This window comes from Athene cunicularia (genome assembly GCF_003259725.1).
Source record: "Athene cunicularia isolate RWA chromosome 5 unlocalized genomic scaffold, athCun1 chr5_part3, whole genome shotgun sequence".
Lineage (NCBI taxonomy): Eukaryota > Metazoa > Chordata > Aves > Strigiformes > Strigidae > Athene > Athene cunicularia.
Genome location: NW_020799103.1, coordinates 2038062 through 2050909, shown reverse-complemented (window position 1 = coordinate 2050909; position 12848 = coordinate 2038062). Strand labels below are relative to the sequence as shown.

Here is a 12848-nt window from a genome sequence, read left to right as displayed (position 1 = left end):
GATTTGAACTAGTTCCTGAATACTTTTACAGATGGAACATTCAGAAGGAACAGTAATGCAAATAGGGGCCCTTTCTCAAGGCATAAGCCATCTCACGGTAAGTACTAATTCCTCTCGTTTTAAAGTCACAAATGTATGCTAAATTCAGTGAAAGTCGGTCATTGCTGGCGGTAGTTAAGAGTAAGTGGGTCACTGTTCTTGTTAAATTCCTCTTTATAGCCTTATTGCATATTCTCAGTCAAAACACCCCTGCTTTTAAATCACACTAGAAATGAGGTTTCATTTAGGCCTATTTTAATTTTTCATGAACTTCACTATCTCTTTGACCCAAGGAGAAATATTTATGCCCTTAAATGAAAACAGTGCTTCAAAGATTTTGCAAATAACCACCATCAAATGCCTCAGTCACAGCAAAGTCAAGCAGAGGCACAGACTTGAAAATTTACATCAGCTAAAACTCCACAGAAAACAACCGAAAAATCAATATTAATTCATGACTCCAGAGCAGCTGATTTTTAAAATAGTTGACTGAAAGGTATAATGAAGAATTACATAACGTAGTAGAGTCACATGCCACACACAAAATCTCTGGGAATTTTCCTGAGCAAATAATAGTTTATTTAAACCTGCATTCAAGAAAATCCCTGTAATTTCATGTGGCTCTAACCCCCTCTGTTGTGGATCTGGTCTCATTACAGTCGTATTTCTTTCACTGTAAAGCCTCGAACTGAACACGCTTACTCATTCCCATCTTGTTTTTTCAGACGATGTTAAGCCAAGATGAAATGCTGAACGACAGCAGATTTTTAACACCTACCTTTGAAGACTGGAGATGATGTTTCGACACGACCAAGGACGCTGCTGATACCTCATGCCTGTCCCGAGGGGGGCCAGGAGAAGCCGGATGCTGTGGTGCAGGAAGGCGTCACCTCTTCTCTGCCAGTGAGACTTTACCACACAGCATTGAATAGTGTCAGTGTAGGAACACCTGACAGGTAACTCTCCTCTGCAATATTTTCTGTATTTCATAATGGGAAATCGGTGTTGAGAGAGAAGTGGTTCTCATATCCCGAGTCTGGAAAGCCAAGGCCAGCAACACATCTTACACCTTTTTATTTGGTCATCTTTTACATGGTATGTTTATGTAGTGTTACGTAAAAGATCTTTTGTATTTTTTTATAATTAACCTGTACTGCAGAAATCATTAATCATCTGTTATGCCATGTGGACTATTAAGAACCACCTAGAAACTCAGAAGGATGGTGGTGAGCGCAGCAGTAATGGCTCACGGCCTACCACGGCAGCCTTGCCTAAAGGCTGTTTCCCACTGAAGGATTTTAATCTCTCACCCCTTTCATTAGCACACGTCCCGCTCTCTTTTTGTTTAAGTGCGTGCAGTGTAGAATGGGAGGAATGGATCGTAATACTCTCCATCGAGCCCTTGCTTTTATCAGGAGGATGACAGGATGGCAAAGAAACCTTTACCTAACCCCAACAGATGCTGAAAACTGCCAGAAAGACTGATGGACTCAAAAGCTGGGGCTTCATTTGAAGTGATTTTTTTTTTTTTCAATCGTGTGATTTTTACATGTGTACTAAATGTTCACTGTCAAGGAGAAACCACAACATTTAACTAATGTAAAATGAAACTTTAAGAATGGTGTTTGCTGCACTCTGGAGGGCAGGTGCAGCAATTCCCCGTGTGCTCAATTGTTTGGTTTTAAATGACAGTTCTGTAAGTAGAACCACTGAATCTGCTCACAAGCCTTCTCAAAAGTGGTTCAGTTTTCTGAGCCCCACAGCTGGTTGGTGTGAAACACAGTACTGGCTCTCAGGAAGACAGGGATGATGATAATAAACCTGTTTTCTTTCCGTAGTTACACCTAATTAAAACACAGGGCTGCAAACAGTCCTGAGGATTGGAGATTACAGTAGAAACACTTGTGTAACATTTGCATGGGAAGGGGTGATGCTGTATACAACCTTGCTGTTGGCTTTCAGTTCTCTCTTCATTCCAGCTACAGATAGATTTTAATAGAATATTTAGCAATAGGGGACAAACCTTACTGCTCTGTGATGTCTAAAATGTGACTAAGGACCATCAAGCAAGTACCACACTAAAAGTCCTTTTTTCTTTAAAAAAACTGACAAAATAGATCTGTTGCTGTTCTACTGAGCTGGGCAGGACTGCAGTGCTGTAACACAGGGAAATACGGCCTCCTGCTGCCTGCTTGAGGGGCTGTTCGAGGGGGAAAGTGTCTCCTTCACGGCAGCAATTACATGTGCCTCGTGTATTAACAAGGTATTAACAAGATACCTTAGTAAATAAAGAAATGCCAGAAAATATATTTTAATTGTAAAGAAGAGACTTAGGATATGTATTGATGGTTTGTGTTATCTCTCCTTGCTGACTTGTCACTCCCAGGCACAGCCCCCCCAGGCCAAGGGGAGGCTCCGGTACTGTCCAGAGCTATCACTGGCAGTTCCTCAAGGTGACCTGTTCTAGTCCTCACTCCATGAGGGACCCTGCACTGTAGGGTCACATTTTAGAAGCTAAATACATGATTTTATTGTCCAAAATGGTAAAACCAAGGCAATTTTTTTTAATCACTGAACAATGAAATGGCAATAGAAAATCCAAAGCAATGAGAAGTCAGTCTACACATCAGCAAACTAAAAATGATTAATAAAAGGTATTAAACATACCAGTCAAGTACATCCTCAATCTGTCAATGCAATCAGCAATCATGTACTATGGGCATTTGAAAGACTTCGTCAGGTAATTAGCCAGCAGACTTACTACAGCACTACAGACAGGATAAGCTGCTCCAACAGATGCAGCCGTAACATGACTGAGATAGTCCAAGTGGCTTTTCAGATTTGGTTTGGTGATGTATTTATTACTCTGTGTCTTGTGCTAACTTGGCTGTGAATAGTCAATATACAGAATTACTGAATTTTTTTTACTATATACAGTAAGAAATCCTAATTAGCATAACACTGGCATAAATGTGGGGTTTTTTTGACTGTTATGAATAAATTCTGAATGTTCCTCCATCTCTTGCTGACCATGGATGATTCTAACAAAGACACGTGGTTCATCTCTCATCAGGGACAGAATCACAGTCTGAATCACTGTTGTCTTTCTTTGCATTATTGCTACAGATGTAAGTTACGAAATACAAAACCTCTGTGTCATTTTATAACTTGGATTCCTTTTGATTTGCTTCAGATGAATAAAAATATTTAGTAAACATATTCATTAGTACCTGAAGAAACAAGTCTTCTGGCTCAGGGACCCTAAACCAAATGGAGTATCAACAAATTCCTGGAAATGAACACGCAGTCCTTCTAAGTATTAAATGCTATGAATGAAACGCGACGTGGTAAAAACACAAAGGTAAGGTATTAAGTGAATACGAAATGGACTCAGCATAGCTCACAACAGGAAGCCAGAAGCCATGTTTTCTCATAAGCAAAGACAATTTCTGAGACTGCCAAAAGAGCAAGCACCACACTTGTGCAGAATGCCAGGCAGCTGATGCAGCATCACTGGTCATGTCTGTATATGCAGCCCTGAGCTTCCACATGAAGTTGGCAGTGATTGTTTAGCTCAGGGTGTTGGACAACAGTATGAAGTTACATAATTCTCCCAAATAAATTTCACACGAATGAGAATTTCTGTTACAGTAATAAGCAATTCACATGTTACCTAAATTCTGTTCACTTTGGCATACTGTGACTTTGTTCTTAGTCCCTGCTAAAGGGCTGTAAAACAGCATGTAAAAAAAAAAAACCCCAAAACCCACTGTTCTTCGTACTCTCCTTCCCCAGGGTTCACTAATGAATTACCTGTTGGTTACAGTCAAATAATCCTAGCCCAGATTTGGGACCCTAGTTCCAAATTCCATGCATGTTTACAAATACTGTTATCTCTGCTCTACCTCTCTGATTACACTTTTTCCTCAGAATTAACATTTCCCACTAAGTTACTGCCCCACAGTGCAGGAAGATCTCTCAGCTTCTTAGTATTAAAACATCCAAAGGCAATTATGAAATTATAAACCACAGAAATCATATTAAGTGGTTAAAAGACACACACATACACAAATTCTGCACAGTTACATACCAGCTGTTCCCGCAGGACAGTATGCAGTACTTACGACAAGGTATCAGGTGACATCAGCGCTAATAAGAAAACCTACTGCTCTTGGGATAGCCAAGTTTGTCCAGGCTGGGCTGACACGCCAGCTGCACCATGGGCGGGGGCCCACACAGCAGGATGAGTGTCTCGCTGCCGGGCGGAGGCAGGTGGCTTTGAATCATGTCTGCAGTGACGAAGCCAGAACTGTACTTCCAATCTGAAACGAAGAAATTCAGCTATTCACTTGAATCTCTGTACGCTCTGAAGCCTTTTTAAACTGTGTACGTTGTACTCACGACGCAGCTGAAGAATCAGCAAAGTTACGGCACCATCACTGTGAGCCAAGAGAGGGTTAAATCTCTCAAAGCTTGTGGTCCCCTCTGACAAGGACAACTAGCATGTGGCTAACGAGGACCTGGCTGGTAAGTGTGACAGTCTGTGAATAAATGATAGATCTAAAAGAAATTAGATAGCCAGTAGGAATAAACAGGAAATCAGCTTTTCCAGTGAACAGAGGTCACCCCGGCACAGCTGCACACAGACAGATACTGAGACCTGTGCCATGCAACACAGAAAAAAATAAAATCAGAAAAGAGATCAAGTGGTAAAGTGACTAAGTTTGATGATGACAAAAGTTCTGCCATGTAGTTAAGTCGTAAGAGGAAAAAAATTTTTTAAAAAGAGGAAAGGAATGCAAAATGCTTTCAAGCAGTAGTAGTATTGAATGCATCTGCCATTTAAAGTAGGCCAAGTAGTAGAAATAATCCTTCCTTCATGTATAAAATTGTGTGCTTTAAGTTCATTTATCAGGGGTTATGAAAACAGCAGCAGTCACAAGGCATATGAAATGTTACATATCAGGAAAAGGGAACACCACATTAATGCAAAAATAGAGTCTGCCTGCATCTCGACCTCTGCTTTCAGTTCTGACCCGCTCGGCTCAGAAAGGGACACAGCAGAGCTGGTAAAGGCCGGGAGAAAAGGATGAGCAAGGGATGCAATCACTGCTGTGTGAGGGAGGCCAGCAGCTGTCAGTACAGAAGAGACGGGGCTGTAAAATTGGTAATGTCAGGGCAGTTGTAGGCACCTTTTGACACAAGAATTAACAGGAAGCAAACCAGAGGAAGTGACAGTACTATGGAACCACTAACAAACTGCCAAAAATGTCACAGAGGCTCTGAAGGAGACACACCAAGTTCTTAGGGAGGGAGTCACTCAGAGTTCCTCGATCTGCAGACACACATTTGGTTCAGAACCGAGAAATATTAAAGACTGGAAAAACATCAAAAAACACCTTCTTTGGCCATGGCTATTGCTGACAACGGGTACAGAACTTTGACCTGACTCAGTCTGGCTCTTAGGTCTGTTAAATAAAACCACAGCTCGCCCACATCAGAGTATGTTGTAATACAAATACCCAGGTTTCGAAGGCGGTTCAGCAGATCAACTTCTCCCCCCTCTCTCATTCAGTGCCACACCAGCCTGCAGTTCATGCCTTATCTATACACATGGCAGCTCTGTTTTGTTCTGCAGCAGTTCTCGATAGCTTCTGGTAAAAGATGTGCATGTACTATTTACGGGTATTAAGCAATTTAATGCCAACAAAACTCTAACATAACCTGATTTGGGAAACAGCCCGAAACAGAGCTGTAACATTTACTGAAAACTCCCCAAACCTGGCACATCCTGAACCACACCAAAAGACCCAGTAACATGTCCGGCCCAACAGGAGTTAATTATTAGTGCACACTTTCTAAGGCCCACCTCGTTTAGATCACTTTTCAAAACAGATGGTGAGTAAAGCTTGTTTCCGAGGGGTTGGGGGTGTCTTTGTGGTTTCAAAGCGTCAGACAAGAGGCTGTGATATTATACTAATGGCTCCTTGAACAAGAGGAAACCTGACTGTTGTACAGCGACGAGCAGAGGCATTTCCAGCCTGCACCAGCAGCCTACCTTGGGGGGGTCTGTCCAGTGTATACCAAAGCATGAACTGATCAGGATGCCTCTTAGCAACGTCTTCTAGCTCAGCTCTCAGCAATATATCTTCTTCTGTCTGCAAAGGGAGACCACTGTTCAGCAATAAACCATCTCGAGATGCCCCCTCGTGTGAGTTCATCTGGCATCCAACAGTACAAACGCAGTGATAACTCTTTCAAACCAAGAAAATTATTTTTATTCCCCCCCCCCCCGTACATGACAGTTATTATCATTACAGGCTTCTGTAAATTCAGATTAAAGACAACACTGTGAGACTTAACAGCCACCTAAACTCTGTTTTAAAGACAGACATCTGAACAACTTTTTAATCCAGGCTAGTATCACAATTAGCTGGATTTGTCTCTGACCCTGGCAGATCCAGGCCTGTACCAGCACGGTGAAGGCAACCTGTAGAAACACATCCACGGAACAAAACTCTTTCCTTCAAATCAGTGAAGCAGTAAAATGAGTAGAGGGATCAGAATCTGTTCACACTATTTATTTCCTAATATAGGAACTGGGGGGTGCAAATGAAACTATGAAGAGCCATCATCAAAAGAAATAACATCTTCATGGGAACTATGACAGCACCACACAAGTATTTATAAAAGGTCTTACGGATAATTTTTTAATTCTGTTTCTCCTTAAATCCTTTTAACCCAAGACAATATATTTATTAAAAGCTTACACAATAACTGTTTCCTGCTCCTCCCTATACTGATCATTCTTAGATGTGCTACCTCAGATAACATTGTCTCACAGATGGTTCAATGACAATGCAAACCCAAAGTCACTGGAAGAGTATGAAACACAGGGAGCAATCTCTTCTCCAGGGGTCAATGCCCCATCAGGTTAAAAAAAGCTCAGAGGCCATTAAAGAAGGACAATCAGATGAGTCAGTGTACTCACCTGATTAGCAAAAAGAAGGTAACATTTTGTGGAGTCCTTCGGATCATTTGTGATACGACGAATCAGCTGCAACATTGGAGTTATTCCTGTTAAAAACCAAAGTGGTTAAAAACCAGGTATTTCCTTCTGTGGCCACAGTTTCAATATTAATGCTGCCCCCCTTCAGTCTTCTGGGAGCTTAGTTTGCTCTAGATACCTTCAAACACATGCCAAATGCAGAGGTTGGGGGGTTCTATTATTACAAATCATTTCAAAGCAAAACCAAAACCACAATACTTGTATCTGGGGCTTTCCTTTCCAGCATTCTCCATCACATACAGTAATTTTACCCTCCAGACATTCTCCTAAAATACTTTTTTGTCACTGAGACTGAAGCTCAGAGAGACGAAGTGACTTCTCTGAGTCACGTGGTTAAATCAGGACTAAAGGTCTGAAGTTGCCAGCTCCCCGGACTGAGCCCAAGCCACTGGAAAGCCTCGGTGTTGCCAAACACTCATGAAAAGAAACACAGATGAGAATGCTCTGCTGCTGAAGTAGTGTTTGATACTCCTCACACGCATCCGCAGAGACATCTTCGTTCTCTAGACATTCCTTGTGATGAGAATAGTTTTACCTGTTCCTCCAGCTATCATCCCAAGATGCTTTGCAAACTTCTTCTCTGCTTCAGACTTCTTATGAGGCTTGATAAGAAAGGTACCTGGAAGAAATATTCAAAAGCTATAGGTACATTAACTCCCAAAGAAACATGCGTACAAATTCCATGGGAATAAATTAATACAGCCTACCAATTCATTAAGACAAATCTTCTGGAAAGGTTAAACGGATGAGCACAGCATTGAGCACAAAGAACAGAACCCTCCTCGCCTCTGTGAACTCCCATTCTAGCTTTGGACAACCGATTTACTTCTTCCCTGCCACCCAACATTGTTTATAATAAACTCCGGGATTCCCACATCACTGCCTAGAACACAACTCAGCAACTGTGAATGTCAGTGGTAGCTAATCGCAGCCCTGCTACAGAGAAACAGGATTTTTAGGCCATCTTCATCATCCTCACTTGTGTCACGGATCCAGCCATTTGGGTGTGTCCACATTCGGTGGTGGTGTAATTAAACCAGCATCAAGCACCAACCCTTGCAAAGATTAGAATCGGGAATGTCAGAGCCTTGCACACTTCTATCAAGTACTTTATTACCGTAATTAATTCCCAGTTAATGAGATCCCCAGGACACTCACAGTCAGCCAGGTGACTACCTTCTAGTACCCTGGGATGAGAAGACCTTGCTGACTTCTGCTCTACACCTGGGTACACCACTGCTCCAGAACTATCACAAAACCAGAGATGAATTTATCTCCAAAGGCCAAGGCAAATGAAAAGCCCCTGAAAAATATTCTAAACGAAAAGCACTTGACATGTTCCGGTCTTAAGAGATCTGTAACTAGCAACAAACTTCCCTAGCTCTTTACAGCAGCCAAAGCAGAGCAAGAAAGGAACGTCTGTAAAACACCCATCACTCGTTCCCTCTGAGATACACCGCACTCGTCAGCGTAGTGCTCGTCATAACCAGTCTTCATCCAGAGGAGAGCTGAGCTCTTATCCCCCTGAAGAGGCAGTTAAGTGCAACGTCGCTCTCAGTCAAGATCAAAGCAAAATCTTTCACTCGCCCTTGAAAGAGGATTACCTCTCTGAACTCACTTCCTCCCAGTCAGCTCAGACCTGGTGTCACCATGAAATGGAGCTGGGTCATAGTTGGCAGGTTATTCAGTAACAACACTGAGATTCTCGGATGGCATTGCAGGGCACAACCTCCCTTATGTAAGGAGTATCTGGAACATCTCCCTCCGTATGTACCGCTGAGGTACGATGTCCAGTGCAGTCTTCTCAGTAAGATCGTGTGACAGTGATCTCTTCAGATGTAGTTCTATGGCCCCAGGAGTGAGACAATAACCACAGAAAGCCAACACAAAGTATCCTTCCTATCATATCAATTCTGATGGGCTCTTAGTCAAGAGCAGGAAAGGCGGATTTTCTATTTTCTACTTTTTAAGAAAAAATCTTCTACAAATCACTAAGTTTTTAAAAAAAACACCTCTGAAAACAACTGATACAAGTTTCTCCCTTTTGCTCTCCCACCTTCATGTCTCAGTACCTGCCCCCTTGTAGACAAGGAGCCCATTTGGCCCTCTGAAATCAATAATATCGCCAATCTTCATGCCATCTAGGTACTGGGACATCTTCCCACCTTCTGGAAACTTGGGATTCACATTTTTGTGGTAGACCTGCAAAAACAATAATTTGTATGGTATCAGCCACTAGCTTTCCTGCAGACAGTATTACAAACTGTGGAACACAATATCGCAGGGCTCAAATTTAGCATCTGAGAAAGAAACTGAGACAGTTCTTTGCTCTCGGCTATCTGTTGTGCCTTGCAACAGGCAGCAGCCAAAATAAGTGAAATGCTGTCACACACATGTTCCTATGCTCTCTGCAAAGAGCCTGGCTAATAGGAACAGGTGGCAGGCACATTACCTGCCGGCACCCTCAGTTCACTATCGCTGCAGCAAGAACCTTATGCAACCTCATTTTTCTATTTGCTCCTTCTGAAAATAGCACTGCTTCATCTTTTCAAGACTTTCCCAGAGACTTGAGCCACGCGATAGCTTTTTCACCTTTCAGAGCACATACCAAGCTGTTAATAACAGTTCACCACACTTGTAACATGAAGAACAGAGCATGCAAAAAAAAGCCCGGATTTTTGCCTAAGGACAAACCTATCATCGAAAAAGATAAGAAAATCCAGAAGTCCTGGGATCAAATCATCCTGCATTCCCTAGCTTAAAGGATTGCCCTTTGTTTTGGATTCCATTTTCTTAACCAGTGAACACATTAGCAGCAAGCACTGCCAAAGAAGGGATCACCTTCTCCATTCACCCTACCTGTGCTCGCTCTCAGTGACATAGAGCAGAGACAACTTACTACTCAAGGATAATGTGAAATGAGTTGTTTGCCATGCAGTCATCCTGGTCAGAAGATCATCAATCAAAATAAAGTCTACAGTTCACTAAAATGAAGTACTTTCCTTCCTTCCAGTTAGCAACTTATCTATATTAAAGGAAACCAAAATTTACCTTTATAATTAAATCAACATAACCTTTGGTCTCATCACTGGATACTGGGGTATAGGCTCGAATCACCAGATTACCATCAATTTTTGCAGAAAGGTAAATGTGTTGGCCTAGGGAAAAAGAATTACGATCTGATTATTTAGGTTTTCATTCTGGGTTTCAAACTTTTCTGAAGGACAAGAGAGAAAAGCAGGTATTTTAACCTGTTAAACACAAGCAATGATGGGAAAAAAAATCTATATATATAAATCCTGTATAAAATAACTAGGCTCTTTTCTTTTTTCAGTAAGTTTCTAGAGCATGGGGTCATTGAGGACAGCTGGTATGTTAAGGAATCAAGGATTAGATACCAGGAAAGTAGGAAATTTCTAGTAAAACAGTGATATTGAAAGTTTGCTGCTCATTCTTAAGTGCTTCTGTATTTTGGGTTCTGCTGTTCTTATGTTCGTTAATGAAGTAAAGGTAAGCATGCACTAGTTCACACAGGCAAAGAAAGAAGCAAGTATTACATTTCAATAGCAGCAAACTTCCCCGAGATTCTGCACCAAGACATCAAGAACAAAGCCTTGGGCCACAGTCCTTCTCCACAGCTCCTGCCTCCGTAACGCTGCGGCTTCCGCTGCATGGGATGTGGCTGTCCAGAGACTCTTTGCCCAACCCAGTGCTCCAAGAGGCAGACTCAGAAGGGCCCTTTCTGCTGATTAAAAGAACTGAAACTCCTCGCCAAGAGTGGTCTTCTCGGCCAGACAGCACTAATCTAGAGAGTTGTATGGAAAAACAAAGCGTAGGAACAGTGCTGGCAGGAAACACTTTCTTTTTAGCAAAATGATCCTGGTAAAAAGCAGAAGGCAGGAATCTCCTAGGAAGTAATCTTGCCCCTGCAGTTTCAGGATCTTATTCCTAAATTCTTAAGAATAAAGTCTGGATAAACACAAGCACTGCAGGGGACATCTCAGTTCATTTGTCATTTGCCTAGTTAACGTGGACACTTCAATTACACTTTCCCGTACAAGCCAGAAGAGAAGCTGGAGAAAGAGTGCTGCCCCGACGGGCAGCATGCGAGGGCGTGCTCACAGCGTGGAACGGGGAAGACCCCGACACCTGCCACACAGCACGGGAAACTGCAGAACACAGCACAGCACAAACTGGGCTACGCCTGCCACATCTGCAGATCAGAAAGGGAGACTTTCCCCTGCGCAGATGACCATGAATGCAAGGTCCACAGTTCAATGCCATCAGTTTCGCAGGGTACAGTAAAGCACAATGTGCCAATCCTTGCCTGAAATGAACTTCGTGCTACAAAAAGCAAGGAAGTTTGTAGAGATATGTATGTAAATGAAAGGTAAGTGCACGCACAGAGAAGGCTCTGAATACTGCAGATCTTCCATACACAGTGGGTCTATTTCCCCTTGGTTCTGCACAGAATAGTGCCAAGTTTCCCAGACAGAAGAGTTGTACTCTTTCTCATGTTCAAGTGTGACCATATTTGTCCAAAGCAAAGAGCAGCTGACTAATAAAATGAGGGCACCAGATGGAAACAGAATGCAAGTAAGAAGTATGAAAAAGCTTTGACAGATACCTTTCTGCTTACATCCTAACTGGTGGTGAGCTTCATCAGACTCCGTTCAGTGTTGCTGTTCTTCTACAGCTATGTTACACAATTTATCACGAGCAGAGCAAAGCACACGCAAGAGATCAGAAATACAGCCCTTTGGGAAGGCTGACATTTCTCTCCAATGCAGCAGCGTTCAGATGAGCTTTTAAGTCCTTGCTTTGCTGAGCATTAAATTCCCAGTCACAAAGCCAAGAACTATGACTACAGTTATAAATCCTAAAACCAGAAATACATGTAATAAAATGTTTTCAGTACTTACCTACAGGTAATCCTAATACATGATCTGGTGAAGGGAGCCCAAACCGGAATTTCTTAGTATCATGGCTGATTTCCTAAAAAAACCCAGACAAACAAAAAAAACCCCACTATCAGAATGAGGTCAACATTACCACTGCTTCGAATTTCAAACTCTACTCAACACAATATGCTCTAGTAAGCCTGTTCTTTGTAAGCATGCAAGCCAAATACTAGGAAGGGAAGCAGAAATGGCTTTGAAAACTAAAATTTAAACAGATCAGAAGTCTTAGAACCAAAGTATTTTTCTCTTTAATTCCGTAAGGAGTGACTTTTGTCTGTCTGCTCAATCCCTGCAGCACCTTTATATAAAGAAAAACTGTGAACCCTCTACTGCCCCAGGCCAGTGAGCACATTTCGCCATCTGTGGCCAAAAATCCGGCAAGACACAACGTGCAGGAGCAGAGGCTGGCGGAGTTACTTCTCACTGATACACACTGGACAGAAATCAAGGGAGAAACACAGCTCTAATCTAGGACTTAAACATACAAAAATCTGACTCTGTTCTTTTGAAATAACCGTAAAACCGGAGCACCGGCGTAAGCGCTTTTAAGAACCGTGCTCTACCCCAGCTGCAGCCCGGCTGCCGAGTCCCAGCCGCCCCAGGCGGGCTCTGTGCCCCTCTCTGGCCTCGGGCAGCCCATGACCCACCGCCCCTCAGCCCCCCCTCTCCCCCGGCCGTGGGCACAGAGGGCCCGGCGCGACGCTGGGGGTTTGGGGCGCGGGCGCTCGGTCACCTCTTTGTCCACCAGCCGCAGCGGGTACTTGGCCAGGGGGTCCCGC

At 42.8% G+C, this 12848-nt stretch overlaps 2 protein-coding genes across 12 annotated transcripts in view; one reads left to right on the top strand and one right to left on the bottom strand.

Moving 5' to 3' along the window:
- The window catches only part of PPFIBP2 (PPFIA binding protein 2), a 102986-nt gene extending 101232 nt beyond the window's left edge, over nt 1-1754 (top strand). For all 11 annotated transcript variants that reach the window (XM_026850727.1, XM_026850728.1, XM_026850730.1 and 8 more), the window contains 2 exons: nt 32-97; nt 765-1754. In XM_026850727.1, coding sequence (XP_026706528.1) covers nt 32-97; nt 765-836 — 138 coding nt within the window. In that variant the 3' untranslated portion in view covers nt 837-1754. The remainder of the gene's footprint in view (nt 1-31; nt 98-764) is intronic.
- A 6-nt stretch (nt 1755-1760) lies between these two features.
- LOC113481267 (NADH-cytochrome b5 reductase 2) lies at nt 1761-12842 on the bottom strand. The gene is made up of 9 exons (XM_026850737.1): nt 12803-12842; nt 12031-12103; nt 10160-10266; nt 9181-9310; nt 7644-7727; nt 7031-7116; nt 6098-6197; nt 4164-4361; nt 1761-2926 (listed from the first exon to the last, which is right to left on the bottom strand). The coding sequence occupies exons 4-8, from the start codon at nt 9263-9265 to the stop codon at nt 4189-4191; spliced, it is 528 nt and encodes a 175-aa protein (XP_026706538.1). The 5' UTR covers nt 9266-9310; nt 10160-10266; nt 12031-12103; nt 12803-12842; the 3' UTR covers nt 1761-2926; nt 4164-4188.
- Nucleotides 12843-12848: the final 6 nt, after the last annotated feature.

Coding starts and splice junctions, on each gene's coding strand:
- LOC113481267 (XM_026850737.1), bottom strand. CDS start 9,265: ATGTCCCAGTACCTAGATGGCATGAAGATTGGCGATATTATTGATTTC. Junction 7,117..7,643: donor GATGATAGCTGGAGGAACAG/GTAAAACTATTC, acceptor GGTTTTTAACAG/GAATAACTCCAATGTTGCAG. Junction 6,198..7,030: donor ACCTTCTTTTTGCTAATCAG/GTGAGTACACTG, acceptor CTCCCTTTGCAG/ACAGAAGAAGATATATTGCT.